The sequence below is a fragment of the Apteryx mantelli genome, chromosome Z, assembly GCF_036417845.1.
Source record: "Apteryx mantelli isolate bAptMan1 chromosome Z, bAptMan1.hap1, whole genome shotgun sequence".
NCBI classification, from domain to species: Eukaryota; Metazoa; Chordata; class Aves; order Apterygiformes; family Apterygidae; genus Apteryx; species Apteryx mantelli.
In genome coordinates, this window is record NC_090020.1 from 6,208,066 (window position 1) to 6,231,860 (window position 23,795).

At 38.8% G+C, this 23,795-nt stretch overlaps 1 protein-coding gene across 1 annotated transcript in view; it reads left to right on the forward strand.

Moving 5' to 3' along the window:
* ELAVL2 (ELAV like RNA binding protein 2) overlaps positions 1 to 23,795 on the forward strand; it is a 52,588-nt gene that overhangs the window by 11,317 nt on the left and 17,476 nt on the right. Inside the window, exon 3 of the mRNA XM_067315512.1 lies at positions 12,630 to 12,733. Within this exon, the coding sequence (XP_067171613.1) occupies positions 12,630 to 12,733 (104 nt within the window). The remainder of the gene's footprint in view (positions 1 to 12,629; positions 12,734 to 23,795) is intronic.

The window sequence follows — 23,795 nt, forward strand, 5'->3', positions numbered from 1 at the left end:
TTCTGTTTCAGTAAAATCTGGCTTGTTGTGGTTAGCAGTGTTGCTGGCTTGCACGGCCTGAAGCCCTTGCCCTCTTGGGATGTCATATGGATTTTGTGGAAATGGGTATCCCTAGAGAAAGTAAGTACTCTTTCTTCATCACCACAAGCAGAGTGGTAAACAGGCATGCAAGACTTCCTTCTGCAGGTGGTCCTAACAGGTTTGCGGTCAGTCCATGATGTATTGAAACAGCTAGTGTATCATGTTAGAGAGGCAAGAATCTGAGCTTCTTTTAACTTCATGTTTTTATACTTACTCTACTGTATGAAAGCCATTATCTTTACATTTGGTTCTCTTACATCATGATGCACTTCTTAACCTGGCAACTCTCACACCACAAACTTTTCAGGTGACATTGTGTTTCTCTGTACACAACTGCAGAACAGGGACTTACTGTACTGTTCTTTGGACTTTCTTTTGTCTTTCTTGGACTATGCCAAGTGTGAATTGAAGAGGATTGGAAGTTGTAGAAGTCAACAAAAGAAGAAAAAAATGTGAGCCTCTTTTTTGTGACATAATTATTTAATCCACATGAGAAGGGAAAATAACTGACACAAATACAGCTGAAATCCTGGATTTCATTTTAAGGTTTACTTAAGATCCCTTTAACAATTTTTATAGAAGTGATCAAATGCCAGAGTTAAAGGCATGGCTATGTTATGTTCAAGGGCTTCCACATTACTAATCAACTGCTTCAGCCACTTTTTTTTGAGATGCTTAGTAGAACTATGACCAAAACAGGACTTGTAATTTGCCTTCTTTTCTGTCTAAGTGTCCAGTTATACTGAAGATGAAAGTTGCTTTATTCTTCCTACTCTCTCTGGTACTGCTTCCTCCCTCCATTGCTTAATATAGATTAAGCCACAGCCCTTTTAAGATGCATTTGAGGCCTAATGTTGCTTCATAATGGTTATGAAGTTTTGTGCCTATAGCAAGATGCCCTTGCTGGTGGGTGGGTTTTTTGTTTGTCTACCCCTCGCCCCTGCCTGGCGCACTGTATAGAGGACTAATACTCTGTTTCCTTCCAGAATAATTTTGCTATGTTCCTATAGGGATTATTTCATGGCTTGAACCTGAAATATCTCTGTTTAAAAAAAAAAAAAAAGTTAGTTTTCTCAGCATATGCTCTCTTTGTACATATTTATCAACTGCAGTGATAGATGGCTTTGTTTTCGACTACCTAGTACTCCAGATTAGTGATTGTTCTTGCATGTTAATTACTACTATTAAAATTGAAAGAAGGTACTCCTCTTTGAGCTGTAGGGAAGGACATAACTTTATTATGAGTTGACACAGTTAAATTCTGTCCCTAGCCTAAATGCTAGTTTTTTGGTAAGAAATGACAGTAACTTGATTGTTGTCTTTCAGTCAGCAAAAAACACCTTGAAGGCAATACTGCAAGTTAACTATTGCAAAATGTCTTTTAAAAAGGGGAGTTAGAAAACAAACTTTTGATCCTGACATGTTTCAGGATCTATTTGTCTTTCAAAACTCTGCAGTTCAGTAGCAAATAAAAGAGCCTGAAAGGAAAAGAAAATCCAAAAATCCAATGTCCAACAAAAATATGTGTTAGTATTAAGGTTAGAAAGGAGTTTTTGCTCAAGACTGCTGTATTTTTACTTGTATGCACAAATACTTTCGCACTTCTGCCTGCCTTTATTTAAGGTGACTAGAAGCTAGCTAGAACAGGAAGAACATTATGCATTTCTGCTGGTCATGCTCCTGGCAAGGAGCAAGTCCTCACTAGGACTTGCTACTACTAGCAATGGTAAAGGCTAAGGTAAGATGATAAGGTAACTGATTTAGCAAATTCCATGGTCTGTTTTTGTCTTAACACAGAGGTTTCTACTTGTAGTATCACAAGCCAGTTTGTAAGAAAGCATGCTCCTTAGGCCGGTCATTTTCATTTCGGTCAGTCCATGGTTTTCACCAGTTCTGCTTGTGAACACAAGAGAAGCCATAATAGTAAAGGCTATCAGTATTCAGACTCCTGTAGTGGCCATAAACAAATGCCTGAGTGTTTTGCTTGTGTGCAAAGGCATGTGCTTCCTCCACATACACTCCCTGCTTCCAACTGTTTTTCACGTTTGTTTTTCAGGTTGTTATCTCCTTGTTTGGATGTAGTCTGTCTATGAGTAACCCTCAGTTAACTCTTTTTTCTATCTTTCTCCCCCCCCCCCCCCCCCCAATTCCCTAGCTTGCTGAACTTCTTGTTAAGGTTTATGTAGACCTCAGCATCTACTGCATCCCCTACTATTGAGTACCACTGTTGCCTGCTCTGGGGGAAAAAACAGAGCTACCACCTCGTTTTTGTACCTGATATCAACAAGCCATAAGAAGCTTCCAGGAAAAATAGCTTATGTAGCAGATGATGGCGTTAGTCACTTGTGCATGAAGAGCCATGCAAGATGTAAGGCAAGAGAATGGTGCTAAGTTAGTGGGAGAATTGAACCTGCCTGTGATAAAACTTAATTTCTCTTGCCTAAAAATTTAGATTTATACCTCTAGTGATTGCTGCTTAATTATGGATTTAGTCTTAATGCATGGCAGAATAAACTATCGAATACTTCGGCCAATACTTCACCCTTTCCTTCAGTCTTTCTGACTTAAGTTTTCCCAGATTGGGAGCAAGAGCTGAGAATTAGGTTTGGGAGAAAGGCATTGAGGTATCAAAATTGAAATCTAGTAGTGAACTTTCTGCAAATATCATCGTGATAACTCTGTGGCTTGCTAGCTCAGTGGTATACGTGAGTATCAGTAAATAAAACTTGAACTACAAGCAAACTGCTATATAAATGGGAATTGCTCGGTAAATCATTCTGTTGCTGTAATTTTGCTGAAGCTGATTTGGAAATACAGTTTGAGTTTTGTCATGCAAAGTTGAAAGGACTGAAGTGTTAATAATTTATGTTAAAAGTAAATGGTGAGCAAGCAGCACTGATGGTAGTCTGTCCTAATTCCTTTAGCTTCTCTCACTAGAGACCATAGCTATGTAGGTACAATGTTAGATCGCAGTCGAGTTTAATGAATTGCATACCCAGGTGTGTGCTTCTAGCCTGATTCCGTATCAAAATAAAATGATTTTGGTAACCTCTAGTGGCATAAACCAGACTCATTTGGCAGTGGTGATGTGTGAAGCCGCAGCAGCATTTTTTTGACAGTCAATTAATAAAATAAAAAAAAGCTGGCACCAGCTGACTGGTCCCTTCTTTGCAAACAAATAAGTGCTGTGTAAACTGTAGCTTGGGAGTATCACACTAACATATTACGGAGCATGCAAATGTTTCGACTTGCAAATCTAGACAACTAAAAGGTCTTGGGGGTTTGTGGATGTTTTAAACTCCTGTGGGTGAAATCCTCTTTATCAAACTTCAGTCCTCCATACCTGTCAGCTGGAACACAGGCCACAAATAGTGCTCGCTTTGCGGCCCGACTTGCGTGCCTTTGGAGTATCGTAGGCTGTGACTACTCGCTGGCTTTTAGGTCGATTTAACAGCGTTGCATCTTTTACAGTGGGTGGTTTACGCCACGCTATTTGTGCTTTTGTGCAGTTGGAGAAGGCGCTTGCTGTGCCTGTGCCCCTGTTGCTCAGATCCATTCTTCCCTCTTCTGAACGTCCAGGAGACTCGTGAAAAATGTTATGGGTCTAAGGGATGAGTTCAGACAAGCGCCTTGGGATATAGGCTTGTAATATTAAGGGTATCATGCAGATTTCTTTTAATGGCATTTTTCCCCCCAGTGTGTGCAACATTAGAAGTGTTGAAAAGCAGAAGAAAGCTTAATGTCAAGTTTCTATGAACTTGATTTTGGTACTGTTTACAAAGGTATGAAGTTGGCTAGTTCACATGGTATTTTAGAGGACCTTGGCCAACCAGCTTCTATTCAGAGAAAGATAAGCTTACAACTTTTAACCAAATTATTCTTTGTGTTTATTGAAAGTAGAGCATTTGATGTAAAATGAACACTTGCATGACTGGTGGCAGAAAATGTATTAATATTCAGGGAACAAGCTATCCACTTTCAATCACTGACAGGCTGACAGGTCTTCAGGGAGTAAATCTGTTGAAGGCAGCATACAGAGCTGAAATTTAGTTGTTTAAAAAAGAAAATCCTGAATCAATTAGAATTCTTTTTTTCACCTTCTGTGGGTTTGCATTGGTTTTCTGCTCCTTAATGTTATTTCTTAACTTCAGGAGTACATTTCTTCACTGTCAAATATTGATGCAAATATGTAATGTTTTTGGAAGATGAGCTTTTTTTTAAGCATTTATTGTGTGCAGTGTTCCAGTTCTTGCTGGTTTTATCCTTTTAGTTCATTATTTTAGGAATATCTTTGCATAAGTTGAATAGCCTCACCTCACTGAAATTGTGATTTTATTGTAAAAAATTATGTATAGTCCAGAGTTTTTAGTTTTCTGGAGTATATGATGCAGTGTTTCTTTAAGATAAATTCTTGTGCTAGAATGTGAGATGAGTTTTATTAGCTTGATTGTTCCTATTCACTTCCAGATATATTAATAACCAAATGTAAATGTCACTTTTCTGTTTTGTCTTTATGTAGAATCTTTATCATGATGTTAGTTTGAAACTGAATAATAGTTTGACTTTTTGTTATAAGAATTAATGTTGATAGCTCTCAAGTTGTGGGGCTGCTTTTTCTCCTTTACCTGTTAAGGAGATCAGTAAGGGAACAGGACAAGGGGAGGCAGAACTTAAATCTCCCTGGGTTTTTTTTTCCTTAAAATAAGTCCAATTTATATCATAGAAGTCATTCAGTCTCACCTTTAAGTAAAGTACATACTGAAAAAGTTTTGAAAGCTTAGCCACCTCTGATATTTGTATGTTTTAAAACAATTTTCATTCTTATTTTTTTTTCAGTAGAAAAAGTGATCTGCTTAAATTCTTGATTGTCTGTTTTGTTTGGTCTGTACATCTTACAGGAATCTTCAAAAATTCCAGACAAAGTGCAAGATTAACTGGTTACTCTGGTAATTTAATCACCAGTTAGTTCAAAACTAACTTGTTCAGCCCTTGCATAGGGTTTTGGTGGCTCTGATGGGGAACAGAGCAGCCAAGGACTCCCTCGTGTGGTGGGTGCGCCAAGCTTTCAAAGGCATCCTGTGTGCAGCAAAGCTTGTCAAAGGACTTCTGGTTCCTGTGAGTTGAAAGAGCATATTGAAATAATGGAAGTGTTGACCCTAGAAAAAATGCAACAGCAGTAACTCTTCTGGAACCAAAACTGCCGGTTCTGCAGCATCTGATAGTCATCAGATATTACCACTGTATAGCACTGGAGCAGTGCTGAAATATAATACCATCTGTGCACCCAAACAAAAATCTAAAATTCTAGCACAGGGGCTGTGGATTTTGTGTGGGAGGTCAGGCTTTGTCACAGTACTTAACCATCTTCAGCAATATCTGTTTCAGTAGGAGAGTCGTGAGGACATGGATTCAGTAGACAGCAGCAGGAGACTTTGGGAACAGAAGATAAGCACGTCCTATATTGGCTTAACACTGGCTCCCTAATCTTGTTACCATGCAGAAAGCTATAGGAGTCTTTCTTCAGGAGTTTAAAATGCTACATGACCACTGAAAACACAGCACTTAAGTTCACTGTACATTTGTAACCTCCCAGGGACCTTTCATGTGTGGTATGGCTCTAGCTGTATTTTAGAAGAAATAGCTTTCAAAGGACCCCTTAACATCTGTGAAATTAAAGCTCGTGCTTGTCTGCCTTTCAGCCTGTTCTCTTAAGGTGTAACAAAGGTCATAAATGACACCTGAGCGCTCTTAGCCAAACTTTGTTAACAGGACTCCATAGTTCAGATGACTATACTCCCTTTTACTATGCATTCAGCCCAGTAGCATTGAGTAAAGAGCTTTTGAAGCTGATCCCTTCACTTCTGTCTGAAATAATACACTTAGTTCCGAGGTACCTGTAGGCATGGGAGATATGTTTCCTCTTAAGTGGTGGTTCTTGGGTTGAAAAAACAGCAAAAGCATTTGTCCTGCTCCCAGGTCTGTTATGAAATACACTGTCATCCTTTGACCTGCAGAAGGCAGCAGCTACACAGTAGTGGCATTACTACACCTGCTTACTTGCAGAAGTTGTCTCTTGTTGTTAAATGCTTTAGCCCCACTTCTTGATTTTTAATTTTTATTTATTTACTTGCACCTGTTTTCCTGGTACAGGAGTACAATAGTCAAGCAAAGGGAGAGGTTCTCTTCTTTAACTTGTCCTTTGAGGAAGCCACATGATCTGAAGACTCTTTTCCTTCTCTATCTGATTCCTTTGCGGAGATGGAGCATGGAGGAATTTAGCTCTTTTATGTGATAGTTGTCTTCTGAAATTTTGTTTAATGTAAGCTCCTGATCAGCCACTGCCTGTGGCTGCTGGAGCTGCTTCCATAGAGCAAAAGGAAGGAAATGAAGGTTGGTGAGTACACTTTTTCCAAAAGGGAAGTTGAGGTGGAGGCCTTTTCCAAGGGCAGATGAAAGATAAAGCTATAAAACAATCTCTTAATTGCTGGAGTGGTGTAGTTGGGCTAAATGGCAGGGTTCAGCTGTTTGCACAACACTCTTTAATGTAACAGTAGAATATTGACGCAGGTTTGTTGGAAGGAAGAAGCCAGTCTCTTGGTGGTATGTCTTTTTAGCCTTTCTTAAATTCCACTGTAGCTGAATTAATGTTTGGAAATAAGTTCTGAATATCACTGAGAAATGGGAAATTTGGAAGAAGCAGCAAAAATGATTTGATGCTGATGAGCTACTCTGAGATAGAAATTATTAGCTTATTTAGGGAGAGTAAAGCCTTGGTCGTGTTATCCTGCACTTGTCTTTAATTGTTCACTGTTTTTTGTAGGTGCTGCCCTCAGTCCTGTAGTGGCATAAATGTTGGTCAGGCAATTACTACACTTGACAGCCCAGCCCTTCAATTATCTGTCAGTACACAGATAATAGAGAGAAAATGATGCCAACTTTTAGACTGCGAACACATCATTTGAATGTAGAAATAGTTGTGTCCCATCCTATTAAGAAAATATGTCTTGTAAATTCGTAGCAAAATAAAGGGTTGCACATACACAGCTAAGAATGGTTGTAGTGCAAGAAACAAGCAATGTCAAATTCCCACCGGAGGAGATGAGCTGTATTTAAGATGGAAATAGAATTTAAGTGAAGCCTTTGCATTATAGTAAGCTGCAAGAAAAATGGTGACCTGTTGCTCTGTACTCTTGCATGATAATATGCTATTAGCTTTCCTGTCCAGGGCTGTTCTCATGGGACAGATTTTAGTAACTGAACAGTTTCCTAACCCGTAACTAGGGATGCCTTGAGACACCCTGGATATGTTTTGTGTGACTGAGTATTTCATACCTGAAACCTTTCTTCAAGAGAGGACTTTTCCAGGTAATAGATGCCTCAAACTTCAGACAGCTTCAGTGTTCTTTTTTATTCTTTGTCATGGCCAACTATCTCTTGATTATTGCTCCATTATAAATAGTTTGGATAGTAACAGTAAGAGGTCAAAATTGCCTTGTGTCTCCAGATCTTCTATTCCTCCCCACGTTATGAGAGCTTTGTACAGGTAACTAAATGTGACCAAGTGAAGTGAGCTGGTTTGCAATTGCTTTTGAGCAATTAAGTAATTCAACAGAAGCCTTTATTAGATGGCGTAAATAGCTGTGCTTCGTGGAAATGTATAGTTCAATGTAGTGGTGCGTTTTGTATCCTGCAATCCTGAATTATCTAAGATGGAACTAGGCTGTTTGGATTTTGCTAAACAGCCAGTTAGGGTTTCCCAGTCTCTTTTGTCATTCCTTCATTCCCATGTCACATCTCTAGTAGCCCAACCTAAGTCCTCTCATGAGCTTTACTTTTAAAATTCGGTTCTTGAGTACAGCACACCTTAGATCTGCTGTTATAATCCTGTCTCCTTAGAAATGTTGAAGCAGTTGTTGGAAGCAACGAGAGAATCCCTTAAGTTAGCAAAGTTCTCTAGAGTGCAGTTATTCCTGTTCAGAAACCTGAATGTGTTTTTGTCCTCAGAGGGAGAAAGATGTTGTTTTTCTAATTATATTAAAAGGACTCAACTCTGCTTTCAGGAATACCATTGCTACTTTAAAAGCAGAGCATTAAGAATGGACAGCAGACATCACACCAGTGATGTGACAGCTTTCTGTGTGGATCCTGCTGGGACATTCCTCTCAATGTTGCTTAGTAGAAGACTTTCTTCAGGCTTTTATACCTGTGTGTGCAGTATTTAAGTAGGGTTCCTTTAGAATAAGCATTTATGAAACAATTTGAGCAGGAAAGGACTAGTTCATTTGGTGATACTTCTTTTTGTAACTATTGTGAAATGGAATTTGCACTTTCTTAAAGCAAAAAAAATGATGTGACATTTTTGAGGCACAACAGTAAATGCAAGTATGCTGTGACTATGGCTGTACCTTCCTACCTATTTAATTCTGTCTTTTTAGCTGAAATTTCATTGATCTTTGAGTGACAGGTGCCTGTAAAAAGTCTGTCTACTCCTCTTCCCTAAATATTAAAGCACTAAATTTTCCTTACTTCTCCCATTTAATGTTAAGTTACTTAGTGTTTATTTGTCTAGCATGCATATGGATCTCCACTCATTCTAAGTTGTCCCTTCAAAGACTAATTAGAATCAAATTCAGTTTGTAATCATTTTTTGCCCCACTCTTCTCAAAATCCACTTCATATTTTGACTCTAATGCCAAAAAAAACCTGGGCATTATCTGATAAATTATCATTTTTTAATTTGCATCCTCATATCTGGTGGTCAAGTGAGCTTTATAAAGTTCGTAGAACTTGAAACATAAATAGAACAATTTCCTCTGTTAAAATGAGTATGTATGTGCCTTATGCTTTCTTTACCAGTTCATTAAGTTTTATGGTAAGCCACATGCGCAGATGCTGGATATTTGGCAGTGACCCAGTTAGTGATGAACATAGCAAGCCTAGTTCCAAAAAGACTCCTCCATCTAAAAGGAGTTTTTGCCACATACGCTTGAGTTTTACTTGGTCACAAATGCCAGTTACAGAAAACATAGAGTATAATTAGTGAATATGAAGCTTCAGATCACAAACTTCAGGTCATTCACTGTCTGTCTTATATAGGCATGTGAGATGCAGTTTTACTGCTGTTTTATTTTTTATCGAACTTTGCAGTAAAATTCAAGTCAGACTCTTTTTTTCTTATTCTGATGATGTAATGATAAAAGCAACTTCTGTTGGTATTTGTGGGCATTACTGTACTGCTGTGACAATGCTTGATGATGTGGCTGTTGGTTTTAGTAGCTGGTGGAGGCTACTATTTAAGTGAGCAGAGATGGAGTTTCTGACAGTCTGGAAGAATCTGAGGTCTACATCTGTCCTCGTTTCCTCAAAGTAGCTAATGCTATGTATGACGTCGTTGTTTTCTTTCTGCATGTTTGGCTTGGGGCAGTACAGGGGACAATATCTGATAAGGGGCCCTGTTTTTAGTATTTTCTGTTGTATTTGCTAAATCTGATGTGTGGGGGTGTCCTGTGGTCCCCCCCCCCACCACCACCATCATTTTGGCTTTTGCCACTTCAGGTAATTTCTTCTTTTCCCAAGGATTTAGGTAACTAGTTCCTAGCTTCTATGCCACATGGCCTAATATTCATAGTGTCCCTCTGGCCCAGGCAGAAAACCCAGTGGCAGGTAGCTTGCGACTATACCTTAAAAAGATACTTTAAACAGTGCTGTGAAATATCCACAGGAAAAAAAACTATTGAGGAGAATAAGCTTAACTGAGACAATCTGAATATGCCACTTCTACAGTGACGGACACTACTGCGAATGAGCAGAGCCTTCTCCTTGAAGGCAGTGAAAATGTTTGGTTCTTTTTTTTTTCTTGCTGGTGCGAGTAATAGCTCACAAAAATAAGAAACAAATCATTCCTTTCTTTAGGATAAACTAAGTTTAACAAAGCTTACCGCTCTGAGTTCTGGAATAAAAAGCTGGTGTACGCAGTCTCTCCTCTGTTCAGGAGGAGTAGGCCATAATTTTACAGGTCTAGAAAGGCTAAACTCTGGATATTAGGAAGATCTAAACATATAATATGAAAAATCATAGAGCACCAGGTTAGATAGCCTGGGGAGGTGTTGGAGGGTTTCAAAACTGAAGAGTCATTAAGCACAAATTGCTGAGGCAAGAGCTAGGTGTTGCTGGCTGTGTCTTAGGAGACTAAGCTGCACTTTAATATGCATTTAAACCTGAGGATTATTTACTCTTTGGACAAATGTAGACTTCCTTTCTTCCTTTTTCCTCCACCTCTTGTGGACTCTGTGACAAATGTCCCCCTTGAATGTGTTTCTAGACTTGAAAGCAAGTGCATGATAAGCTTGGGTGATTTCTGTCTTTCAGTGTATGAAGTTAGCTTGTGCGGAAGTGGCGCAAATGGAACAAAAATCCCAGGTTGTTTCTGTCAGCATTTGCTTCAGGTTTTGGCTTTGTGCAACATTAATGGCATAAGATTAAACAACAGAATCACAGAATGGTTGGGGTTGGAAGGGACCTCTGGAGATCATCTAGTCCAACCCCCAGGTGCCCAAGCAGGGTCACCTGGAGCACATTGCACAGGGCTGTACCCAGGCAGGTTTTGAGCATCTCCAGAGAAGGAGACTCCACAACCTCTCTGGGCAACTTGATGCTGTGTTCAGCCACTCTCACAGTAAAACTTCATGGCAGAATCACAAAATAAACATGAAGCAATTAGTTCAAGCTTGTCTTGGATAAATTACTGGATTGTGTTTGTGTAACTTCCTACTTTTCATATTCCTCACCGAGTTCAGTGAAGTCTCTCCAGAAGAACTAGTCATAAAAACGGTGGCCTTTGTAGCTCTTGAATCTGTTCTTTGCCTGCAGTGATCTGGCTGTTTTTATTACGTGAAAAATAGATCATGTGAACAGAGGAGTGGAAATCATTTCTAGGTGTCGTCTTTAACCCCCTCTGGAAATAGGCCCTGTTGTGATGGGAACATCTTCAAAGAAATCAAAATCTCTGGGGAAAAAAAACTATTTTCTTTAACATTTGTGGCTGAAGTATGCTCCTGTCTAGGAGATGACTGATAACACCACCACCAAAAATTAGCATTTCTGTTTTAGGAGAGAAAATAAAAGCCATGCACAAAGAGACATTCCTTTAGATTGTATGTGGTTGTGGGTGTGTTTTTCTTGTTTTTGAGAATGTTGGCAAGAATTTCTGCAGACAATGGGAGTGATGGAGGTGACAGGTACAGAAATTACTCTGCTGTAAGCAAATCAATAAGGAAAATTTCATTTTTAGGATAATTCACTATATTTTTTGCTTTATGTACTATTTGATACATACTATAATTTGATAAATAAAATATAAGTGCTTCTATATCTATCCTGGCAATAAATTTCTTTGCTATGTTTACATTTTATATAGCATTGTCTCACCTTTCCTACCATCCTATCTCCAAGGTAATATTTCCAGTTAGTGTCTTGCCAGTGAGAATGCTGGATGCTTTGACTTGTTGACTCCTTTTTAGACCTCATTTTTGTACAGTTTCTTTTAAAAAATAAGTCAACAGTATGGAAAATTGTCTTTGAAAAGGTCTGCAAATGGATAGTGTTCTTACTCAGCAGTATACTTTCTGCTATGTTAAGTTTTTCTACTTAACTTTTGTATTTTTGTACTTGTGCTTCAGCACACCCCTTTTAAAAGATTTGTAGTGAAGGCAGCTAGTTCATGATGGTATACTCTAGGTTTTGAAGTTGTTGAAAGATGACATTGCTACTAAGCTCTCAAGTGTTTAATAACAAGCACTTAGGCTGAGAATACACTGTTAGAAGTGGGCAGTAGTTCAGTAGGAGGTAATTAAAAATACTTTGTGGCTATCTCATCTGGATTACAGATGCTAAAAGAACCTGAAAATGGTGCATGTTTGTTCTGAAGATAATTAGGTGCTGTCCAGTCACTTGTAGCTGTTGCTTCGAATATAGAAATAAATGAGCTTTTAAACTCCTCTTTACTGTGAGGCTTTGTACTTAGAGTATAAATAAATATCTGTAGAAATGTTCAGCTTCAAAGATAACTTCTGGCTCAGAAATTAGAATTCTGATCCTGAAGTATGTGTGTTAGTTTCAAAGCACTATTGCAGAATTTTGCCATTATACTTTATATGTTCAGGTATGGAAGCTCAGAACTAAGCAAGTGGTGTGTGTGGGTGTATATTTTAAACCTTGAAAATCTTGCACTTCCTCTAACTCTCTAACTAATCATAACAAACTCCCAAACCTACTCCTCATAAATATTTTTAAGTCCTTCATTAAATTGGCTGTAGCTGTTTTATGTGTTGAACCTAGGGCAGTCCTTGGGAACAGAGAAAAGCTAGATAAAATCACTAATATTGCTGGAAAAACTAGGTGTTATGAACCTCTGAAACTTTGATATATGAAGTAGGTACTGTTTTTAATATAAGCAATTTTTGCTCAGTGTGTCCATATGCATTTTAAACATTTTTCTGTTATGTAGTGCTGCGGTACTAATTATCACTTTACTTCCTTTTTTTAATCAGGACAGAGCTTGGGATATGGCTTTGTGAACTATGTGGATCCCAAGGATGCCGAAAAAGCTATCAACACGCTGAATGGACTGAGACTTCAAACTAAAACAATAAAAGTAAGTAGAGTTAATTGTGTTTTAAAGGAACTGAAGTGTCTTGATTTCTTGATGATCAGAGGAATGACTTGTTTCCCCTTTCCAAGTGGAATTTAAGCATTCTGCTGATGTTAGTCATATAGGCTAGGACTTCACCGTGGAGCAGATTGTTAGTTTGGTCCTTAAATAAAGTCTGTTTATGCTAAATTTAGAGAGTTAGATTCTGGCTAGACTGAAGATTTCTGGTTAGGTATAGAGAAGTTAGATTTTTATATATTTGATAACGCTTTGGATGTAAGCTTGAAACATTACATGTTACATGCTTGATTATATGCAACACTGCATTTCTTTAAGTCTGAGGATACTGCACTATTTGCTTCTTGCTTACCTTCTCAAAGAACATGATATGGATTGCTTTTTAGCATTTTCTTTGTTTTATGGTGGTAATGGCTTATTTCTTTTAAAATTCCTTCAAATGAAGTGTCTGAAATATCTAGTTTGGCTACAAAAAATCATGAATTACTGGATTCCTAGTGTTATGGGGATTTTTTGTTTTGTAGCTATGGTTCATAGGCCTGTTTGCTTCCAGTGTTTGGGATTCCTGGTTTTTCATTTAGTGTATGTAGTCACCCCTGCTCCTCTTGTTTCCTAAATTTAATTGCGCAGAAAATTTTCTAGAGGCATTTCTTACCAATGCCTCTTCTTGCTCCACTCAGCCACGTTTTCTTCTTGCAGGTAAACTGGCTTAAAGTTTCTCCAAATTCATTACCTGGGTTGGGGTGGTGGGGAAGTGGCTTTTTAATTAGCATCTGGTTTTAGATGCATATTTCAAGTTTCATTTTATTAAGATTGGCTTTGAAATGCAGTCTTAAACAATCATCCCATTATCAGAAGAGTGACAACAACATATTCCTTTGAGCAATTATTTGGGCTCTAAAATCTCAGGAGAGGAGATGAAACTTTTTTAGGGAATGCTGACTTTTGAACGTGGTTCACAGGTGTTAGTGCCTGAAGGCAACACGTGTGCCCACCAGTCCGTTCTTCAACGTTAAACAGCATGGTATGCTAGTGACTTGGGTAGCGGCTGCACTCTGACTAGAGTCAGACTTGAGCTGTAAGATGAAACTTGCTTCTGAAAGGGTGTGAACTTAAAAAGCAGCTCTGAGCCCCTTTAAAAAATGATTTTGAGACAAAAATAAGATAGCAGTAGTTAAGATTTAAATGCCCTACCTGTTCTGGGTTTGTAAGCTTAAAATGCTTGACACTATTTGAAATTTATAAATATTGCTGTTTAACAAATGCAGAATCGCTACTCTTTATAGCAAGGAATGGAAAACACTGATAGAAGCCTAGTTGCAAAAAGCTTCCTGTTTGCTTCTAGCAGACTCTTTGCCCATAGGCAGACTTTCTTCCTTAATCTACTTGGGAAAAAATTTGGATGTCACTTAACTCTCCAAAAGAGCATACAGTTTTTGAAGCTGTCATCCTGTTGTGATGGGAGACGAATGAGGAATGGAACTGTGCTCTAATAATGTTGCAAGCACATTGTGTCTTGACATTTAATATGTCAATTGCACAAATTAAAAGAAAAAAAGCTGCTGTCAAGGATATGTTGAAAGTTCTGGAGACTATAGCTAGACACAAAAAGAAGAAAATGCTACATATGGAGAATCTGGCCAGGCCTCCCAAATCAAAGTAATCACCTAAGGTGGTTGCCCATGTGTTGGTGTATGCTCCCAGTATGTGAATTATTAATCCTTTCTCACCTTGCTAAGCAATTAATGCAAACAGGCACTGTATTTCTGCAAATAAAAATTTCTTTTTGAAAGAGAGATTGGGGGGAAAATGTGAAGATGGAATGGACGAGTATAGGGGATGACACTGCTCTACCTTTCCCGCATTCGATATGCACACACACACATTTTATATATATAAAAAGTATATTAAAAATGTGTCTGTATCTATAGCTATCTGTCTATATAGGGAATTTGTGCCATAAGCCAAAATGATGACATCTTCACTAAAATAAATAAAACCGTTGTCTAGCTAGAAAAATCTGTGAATGCTGCTTGTTCGGGTCAAATTCTCATTCTGATTAAGTGTTCAATTCTAGCTAGCTTCAGCAGCAGCTTTCAATGTTAGTATGCATGACTTAAGGGTGGAAAAACTGTGTTACTCCCTTCTCCCTTCCTCTTCTCCTTTCCTGCTCCATTTCTGGTAGTGCTTCAGTGACTGCAAGTTCTCCCAAGACAGGTGTTACAAGAATCAGGCTTTACCTCCTTCCACACTGCTGGAGGCCAGGGGGATCCCTAACCTGTTTTGAGACTAAAGCATTTGTATATCAGAAGTGTGGCAGTTGCTTGAAATGCAGTTAATCGAGAGCATCTGCACTGAACTGTCACCCAACAGAAATACCCAGCCTCCTGTGGAGCACTTTGTAATTAATATATTCCTCAGGTCAGTCCTGGAGCTTGGCTGAACAGAGGTAAAGTTGATGTCCTAGGCCTTTGTGGCAAACGGGCTCTCCATCCCAGGGGTTCTTTCTGCACCAGGACCTTTGCAAAGCTGACTTACAGTTCACAGGCCACAGTGCTCCTATCCATCTGGAGCTGATACTTCAGCTGAGCAGTTTCAGTTTTGGCAAACCTGGAATCCAACTCTTATTTAGTTGGCTACTGAAGTTTTTAACCAATGCAATGGACTTTATAGGGATTTTTATATACCATCATATGAAAAATGATTGGATAGATTACTGCCCGTAGTGGGATTTTTGACTTCCTAAAATAAATAAAAACTTGGGTTATGAGTGTGTACAATATATATTAGTGCACAGAAGCTTATAAAAAATTCTAGGACATGTGCAAAAGTTTTGTAGTTTGCCACATTTCTGGTTGAAACTGTCCTTTTTCCTATTAATTAGTAAAATTGGAAAGAACCTCTTTGGTTAGGTGATGGACGTTCTGGTCATGGCTGACCTAAGAGCATTCCTGCTCAGAGGGAAGTATTCTGACCCAGGTGTGTGATATTCTAGATGGAATAAATGATGGATGCCTTGGAACCACTGCTTCTGTTCCAGTCTATTATTCATTGGGTATATTCTTCTGGCCCTTAAAAGGGCTGCCATCTACTATTTTCTTGAAATGCTAATATATAGAAAACATGAATTTGCAAATGCTGTTTTAACTTGTGCACAGATAGCAATATCAAAAACTATTAGCCTGGTACTTAAAAAAAATAAATAATCGTATGGGATATTTTATGGAATACTTTATTGAACTATTTGCAAAATATCGTAATTAAATTTCAGCTCCATTCCTACAAAGCAAGTAACAGCAGTCTTTAGTCTTGTCTTGGTGCCAGTTGCCTCACTTTCTGTTTTAACCTGAATATTTAAAACTCTGAGGTGGACGTGCATTGATATTGCAGGTGCATCAGGATGCATTACGTATCAGAGCTAGCTGTGGTAGGCACTGTACTTACACGTTTGGTAATAACTTCCCATGCATAAATTATGGCTTATTTGCAATGTAATTTTTTTTTAATTGCAGATAGGCTGTTAAGTTTGGGCTTCATTTAATTATACAGCTTCAGTGCAAAAACTAGCTGTAGCATAAGGGAGAGGTAAAACACTTCTATGACTTCTCTTCTAGAAGAAACTACTGCTAGGAAACATTTAGACTCCGCTCTATTTAAGAGCCAGCAAAATATGGTTTTCAGTGTCTGGAGTAATTCTTTTGCTTATCTAATTGCTTATCCATGATTTTGGGGATGGTTTTTGGGTGCTGTCATGAAAAGATCAGTCATTCCTGGACATGTGGTGAAGTATCAAAGGAGCGAACAGCGTAAGAAATGGTCATAGTGACTTGTAGATAAATTCGCTTGCATCTTCTGTTGGCTTGGCTTCTGTGTGGAGGAGAGGAAACCAAATACATTGTCAGTGACTTCCCCTCCCCTTTCTCTAACTCTAAGTTCCTTCAGAAATAAGAAGCTATAGATGAAACTGTTTTTCTGAAACGGGAGCATTTTTCAGTGTGGTGCAAAAGCACAGTGAGCCTCCCTGTCTAAAAAGGTTTGGGCAAACCAATCTCCTATCCTTCTGAGCTGGCCCAGAGGTTTAGGGTGATTTGTAGGAGGCACGTTTTTACCTAGATCATAAGGGACTAGCAAGAGAAATAGGAAAATCGGGTGCAGATGCTAGACTGCTCCAGTAGAGGCCACGGTCTCTGGATCGGAGCTCCTGCAAGGCACAGCTGACAGCAGTGGTGCCAAGTGTTGGTTCTTCCTTCCCAAGGTGACCTGGGGCTCAGAAGCTTCCTGCTGTCTGACCCTAAGCTCTCTGGTGTGAGAGGGCATAAAATGTCAGAGCATTTGTTTGCATGAGCTGGCAGATGGTTTTCTTGGTCATTATTGCTGATGATGCACATAGATGCATATGCAAATATATATGTTAAGGGAGAAAGAAAATTGTCCTGACTAAAGGTCTAGGAATTGCATCCTTTGTAAGATAGCATTGACTGACTTACCAGCCTCTACCCAGTTAGTGCTTCTTAAAAATCAGATCTAGTGTGGTTTCTTTTTCTTTGAAATTATTTAATGGACTATTAGAGTGTTTACATGGGTAATTATCAGCTGTCATGGGAATAGAGATTTAAGAAATATTTTATCTGAAGTATTAAATCTGTAGGTTTTCTTCCCACTCCTTCCTAGCTTTGCATATATTAAAAAGAATAAGGCTTAACATATAGCATTATTCCAACAGGAAGTTGATAGAAAGTTTATTTGACAAATTTTTTGGCTACACTGCAAAGATATCCTACTTTACCGTGATTATCACTTAGTTAACTGCCCTACTGTAGAGCTGTGTAATGAAAACAGTTATGACTTCAATAGAACAGTGAATGCTGCTTTATAATCACTAGAGGTACCCCAAAAGCATGCAGTTGGTTAAGGGGAAACTAAGTGAGGGATATGCCGCAAATTTCGTTAATGCCTTCTGAGAAAGGAAGTTCCTAAAACTTGGCATTATGCAACTTATTTTCACTTAGTCCTGTGAAGCTTTACTTAGGTTTGCAATAGTATTTATGTAAAGGAATTATACTGTAACTTAATTGCTCAAGACCTCAACCTTTATGACCCTATGATAGTGCTCTTGAAAATGCTGTGTATACCTCATAGGAGCTAACAGAGAATGCCGAAGAGAGATAAACGTGCTAGCCTGTTTTCTACATCAGTGCAACAGGTAAAGGTTACCTTGAAATTGCTCCTGCCTTGTGTACTCTCCATATTTGTAGAAGAAAATCTTAGTAATGTCATTTTTAATAGCATTTTTTTCATTAACTAGTGTCCCTGGGTAGCAGTGAAGTATATATAGATTGTGTGTTTAAAAAAAAAAAAAAGTAGTCCGTTAAAATACCAGGGACAAGTGAACTGTGAAGGTGAGAAAAAGTCCTCCTCACCACTTCTATTTCGCTCTTCTAGTGATAAAGAGCATTGATCTAGTGAGTGGCAAAAAGGGATCCTATTTGGAGGTTTAATTAAACCTACTGAATTTTATTGATGCTATCAATCACTAGAGACAGAGAGAGCAAGGTGCCAGAACTGTTAGTGGTCTTGACAGGGTAATTAAATACCTCAGGACTGTATTCTCAAGATAAAATTGACGTGCTCTAGCAGATCTGAAGCAGCAGAACAATTAGTCTTGGAAAAAAAAGTAAAGGTGTTTTTCCCTTAACTTCTGCAGGAGTTGCATAAATGGTAATTATACAGTCTTTTAGCTGTGTTATAGTTAAGCTTTGACAGTACTTCCATTTTAAAGCCCCCTCCCCACCCCACACACATTTTCACCTCCAGGTGAAACTTGTTCTTCACTGAGACTTAAATCCCCTCAGACTCTGAATGTCTTAAACAGCCAGCTTGAGCTGGTTAAGTATTTTTCATGTTGCAGAATAATATTGAGAGGGAGATTCACTTGTGAAAGCATACTGCTGTCACTTTCTGTAAACCATATTAAAGCCACACGATTGTTTCATAATGTCTAATCACTTTGAGGAAAATTAAAGCAGCCTGTAAGACTGAACTTTAAAATGTGCTAATCTCTCCCTAAGCAACTGCCCAGCTTGTTTTCTGTTCAGGTCCTGAACGTGCTGGGGTGCAGCTGATCGGGTTTTCTCACAGAAGTCTCTGCCCTTGCCTCCCTAGGGGCAGAGGCCCTTTGGACTCATCTAAAACTGTGCTGAGCAGGTTTCCTGACACAACCCTCTTCAGGAACCGTAAGGTCCTTTCTGAGCCTGCATAGGAGCTTCCGACCCAGAAATAGAGATGCGGGAATGGGTGGATGCTACTGTATAGGGCTGAGGGAAGACTTTGAGCACTGCTCAAGAGCCAAGCTCTAAATAACCCTCCCTTCTCCCCCCCACCAAAGAAAAATAACAAAAAGCTGTCTATTACTGGGACCAATAACACATTTTCAGGTCCTCTGCCATCGCCAAGCTATGGAGAATCCTTTAAACAGGATATAGTTTTTGCATGTGTCAAATACTGCAAATGCCAAGCATAGAAATCTGTCTGGGCTTTTTTCTTTAATTCCAATATCTGGTTTTTTTGTAAGAGTGCTTTTATTATAAAATAGTCACTTTTGCAATTATGAAAGTCTTGAGAGAAATTGATTGACATCTGTTAAGCTAGTGGCTTTCCAATTTTTTCTGACAGGTTAATTAAATATTGACTCTAGGTGTCTCTTATCCATGGAGTAATAAGACTTCTTACTGAAAGGTTTCTTAGGCTGTAAAATTTTATGGAGAAGTGGTAACTGTAAGTGGCATTAGACATGTGCTTCATGCATTTCTGTAAGGTACGTGTGTGTGGAATGATTAATGTGGGAGAGACCCAAGGAATCTGCCCATGTCTCTCTCTTCAGCAGCTCTCTGAACAGAAACATGGAGAAGTTGAAGTAAATTTTGTTTCCTTCAGAGGAAGGGAAAACACTTGAACAGATTCTTCTCTGACTCTGAAAGACAGAACTAAACTGGGGTCCCCTTTTTCAAGATGTTATTGTTCTGGATTGTAGCTTTCTCCTGTGGAGGGCATGGATATTGTCCTGTGCACTCCTGTCCTATGAAGTATGAAATTGCATATTTCTTGCTACTGGTCATGTCTGAAACTTGTAAGGCTGATATTCAGTGTTTGAGAATGAGTAGGAATGGAGTGTTCATCTGATGAGAAGAACAAAGTATGAAGGAAGATTTTGGGGGACTATCAAAGTGGGGGGTGGAAAAAGTGGGAAAATGTCTTTGTTCTAAACACAAGAAGGGTGGAGACTGGGGACCACACTTCCTAAGTTTCTTACCTTTCTGTAGGACTTAAGTCCTAAGAGATTTAAGTATTTCTTATAAATAAACAATTATATAGGTATCACTGCAAATTTTAAACTTCTCATCTGTTTTACAGTCCTTTTAAAGGAAAGGCAGTCAGCAGAGCTGCTATTCTGTGACTGTAGTGCATAATTCTCATTTCCTGTTTCAGTGTAGAAAGAGGTCAGTAAACTTAATTATCCACTTTCTCCTGAATAACATACTAAACTTCTGTTTTTATAAGTAAAAGCTGTACTGTCCTGAGCATTTCTGGGAAAACCTCTGGTTCTGCTCTTGACTTTAGCAGCATTTTTAATCTGTTTCTGCTGTTAACATTAGGTGCTAATTAAATTTGCTTCCATTCACTAAATGGCACTTTGGATCTCTTACCTCCACTTCAGACCAAGTCTTAGAAAAACCTACTTGGTGTCACTTTTTGACTGATAGAGCAGCAGTTTGTTACTATGACCTTCTTCCTCTTCCAACTCTATGCTATCCTAAAGAAGACTCCAAGCCCTCTTCCTCCGAATCATAATCTTAAATGCAAATTCTTCCTGGAAGAAGACTATGATTAGAGAATGGCATAGTAGGAAATATGTAGGCCTTGAATCTAGTAAAGAAAGGCAGAATACAATCAAGAGCTAGGAACCAAAGCTGCCAACTGGAGATGAAGTGTGATACCAAATTAGAGTATCATCTTCAAGGCCAATCTTTATGAAGGCTTAATCAAAAATTCATTGAGCCATCCTCACAGAACCCAGTAACCTTTGCTAGGAGGTGTCCTTCGGCTTGATTGCTCATACTGTCTCTCACCCCACCTCTTCCAGGACACAAATTAGGCTAGTGCATGAGCTGACCATATTCAAACTACATGAATTGTTACCTATTTACACTCTGTTCCTGGTCAAAACAAGGCCGATAAAAGTTTAGAAGGACTTTTCTCTATTGTCAGAATATCTCCTGATCTAGTACTGTGACACACTTTGTAAGGATCCTTTAGCAGACTTTTTTGTAAAGTCTAATCAGTTCATGACTGGACATATGCTTTTCATATTTTAAGATTCTTGTCTCCTCCTTCCAACTATATGAAAATCTTGATGAAATAGCAGACAGTTCCTTGTTTGCATTCTTAATTTGTCACTAACATTTCCAATGAATGTTTTCAGGGAGCTAGTAGAACCACGTAAACAAGACATCAAAATGGTGCATTACTTAAGTACAAGATCAACCTGATCTCTCCTTGCTTGCTGAATCCCTTATTTGTCAGACTTGCATGATGTACCTTTGAAATAGTTGCTTGTGGAAAATTCTTTCACAAGTTGAAAGCTGTGTGTTTTTGTTTTGTTTTAAGTCATTTTCCTACTGTGGAACAAAGGATTATTTTATGGTAGCTACTGAAATTCACAAAGAGCAGGCTTGCTGTTCTAATTGAAGCACTTCTACCACCCAGAGAAACCTTGCATTGCTTGCAGACAACCTTGTCAGAAAAGTGGCAAACAGTTGCCAGTTTCCTCTGGACTGTAAGAGAAACTGAGGATATAAATATAGGATATAAATATAAATCCTTCTGGAGTTGATTTAGCAGCTGGGAACTGTTAAAAGGAGATTGATGCCTGAAATCCCATAAGGATATCCCTCACTTTACATCAATTTCCATCATCATGACTGCTCATTTTCCAAATGAAACATGGCTGTTTTGGATAACAGCGTTATCCAAGGGTGTGAGATTCAGCCAGAATCAAGGCTTCTTGAATCCCAAGCAGAGGGCCCACATCTACCTAGGAATCTCAGCATGGATTTGGGGAGGAAAGGGGGGAGGAGTTTAAAAATGTTTTTATTGAAACAATGGCTCTGATCATGCGTGTTGTTGCTATGTGTGGTGAATTAGCCTACAAAAGACACCCTTTCTATTTGGTACTACTCTGGATTGGTATTGCTACTGTCTAGAGATGAGGATTGGCCATATTTTATTACAAAACTTATGCCTTTAGTGGCTGGCTTCATGGCAATGAAGAAAATGAGTTAATGACTTATTGACAAAAGACCACAGTGTCTTACCTGTGTCAACAGGAGTGCTTAGTGCTTTAGATAGTAAGTCTTCAGCATGTAGAAAAAGATCTTGGCTTCAGGAGATATTTCTGTGCTTCATTTCGAGATAACCTGAGAAATAGAATTGGGGGGAAAAAAAAAACACTTCTCGGTCTAAAGAATCCCTTATCTTGAAAATACTTCACCTTGAGGGTTTGGGGCTTTTTCAGCTTATCGGGGTCTGATTATTTCTAATGTCTTGCTGCTATCTTAAGCCTTCAGTCTTCTCATCCAGATAAGACCTGTTTGTGGGTCGGAGTTTCTGTTAGAGCTTGTGGCTTCTCCGTGCTGAACTTGCTGGTTGTCTCTGCTTTAATAATGACTAAATTATGCCCAATTCTGAGGAAGTCCCAGAGATAAAAGAAGTGGATTAAAAGGTTGAGCTGGGACTTGGACCCAGAGTGGAAACCAGACTTTCCAATAGATTTCCATGCTGAGCTCAATTGCCTGAGTGGCCAGCCCAGTTTCCTAGCCCTACCATGGGGCTAGGGCTTTTGAGCCACCGTTGGATGGGAAGCAGGGTCTGCTGAGCCTGGTCTCCTAAGTGACAAGAGTCAAATACAGAATCTCACCACATGGTCAGAGGAAATGCAAGTACAAAATCTTTTGGTAACTGAAAAAGTATAGACTGTCTCTGCTATGGAGCTCCAGTACTCGCATTGCTGATCTTCTCTGTCCAGTAACTAACTTGCATCTGAGGCTTCCACTGATTTTCTTCAATGAAAACATTGCAGAGGTCATTCCTTAGCCTTGAGAAACATATTTTTGTCCTACTTTTTTTCCCCACTCTATAAACATGTTGAGTATGCATTTATGAGTCTTAGTAGGTGCAGTGTGGTATATTTAGCTTATGGCTCTTTGGCAAATTCTTGTTTTCTAGATAGAATTATTCCAGTTCAAAGGAAGAACTTAATAAAATATAGGTACTCTTATGTTGGCTTAGTCATGCTCATGTAAACTAGTATGCTTGTCAAATCACTCTGAATACCATATTTTAGGGCTGCTTACATAAGAAATTTGTAAAGGAGAAGTGGAGCTTCAACACTATTTTAGCTTGGCTGCTGATTTGGGTGTGGAAAGAGCTGTCTTGGTCACTGTAGCTCTCCTTGAATGTGTTGTGGGGGTATCCTTTATCAAAAGTGCATTTACTGACTGTGCATTTAATTACTGTGTTACAGTATCTGAGATAATTACTAGCTTTGCACTTCCCATATATAAATAATGGAAGTGCAAAGCTAGTAAATATCTCAGATAATATATATAGAAATATGCTTTGTTTTGTACTGTCCTTGAAGAAAAGGTTCCAATATCAAGACAATATAGTGATGAGCCATATACCTATGTGTTAAGTATAGTTCCTTACCATGAAGGAAAAGTACCAGGTACTTCTCAGTGGCCAGTTCTAGTTATGGCAGTTTCATGGTGGAATAGAAGTGGCAGGTCAGTCTGTTCATGCTTGTAGCTGAGCTGGGTGCAGGATGGGCATAGGATCCCGTAACTTACCTACTTAGGATTGTGTCTCAGGAGTTAGTTTTAGCTGTCAGACCTACTGCTTTTCATGAGCTGTGAATTAAAATAGCAAAATGTATTTTAATGACGGCCCTGGAAGGCTTTTATTTGTGTCTCTGTTTTTGAAAGTGATCCAT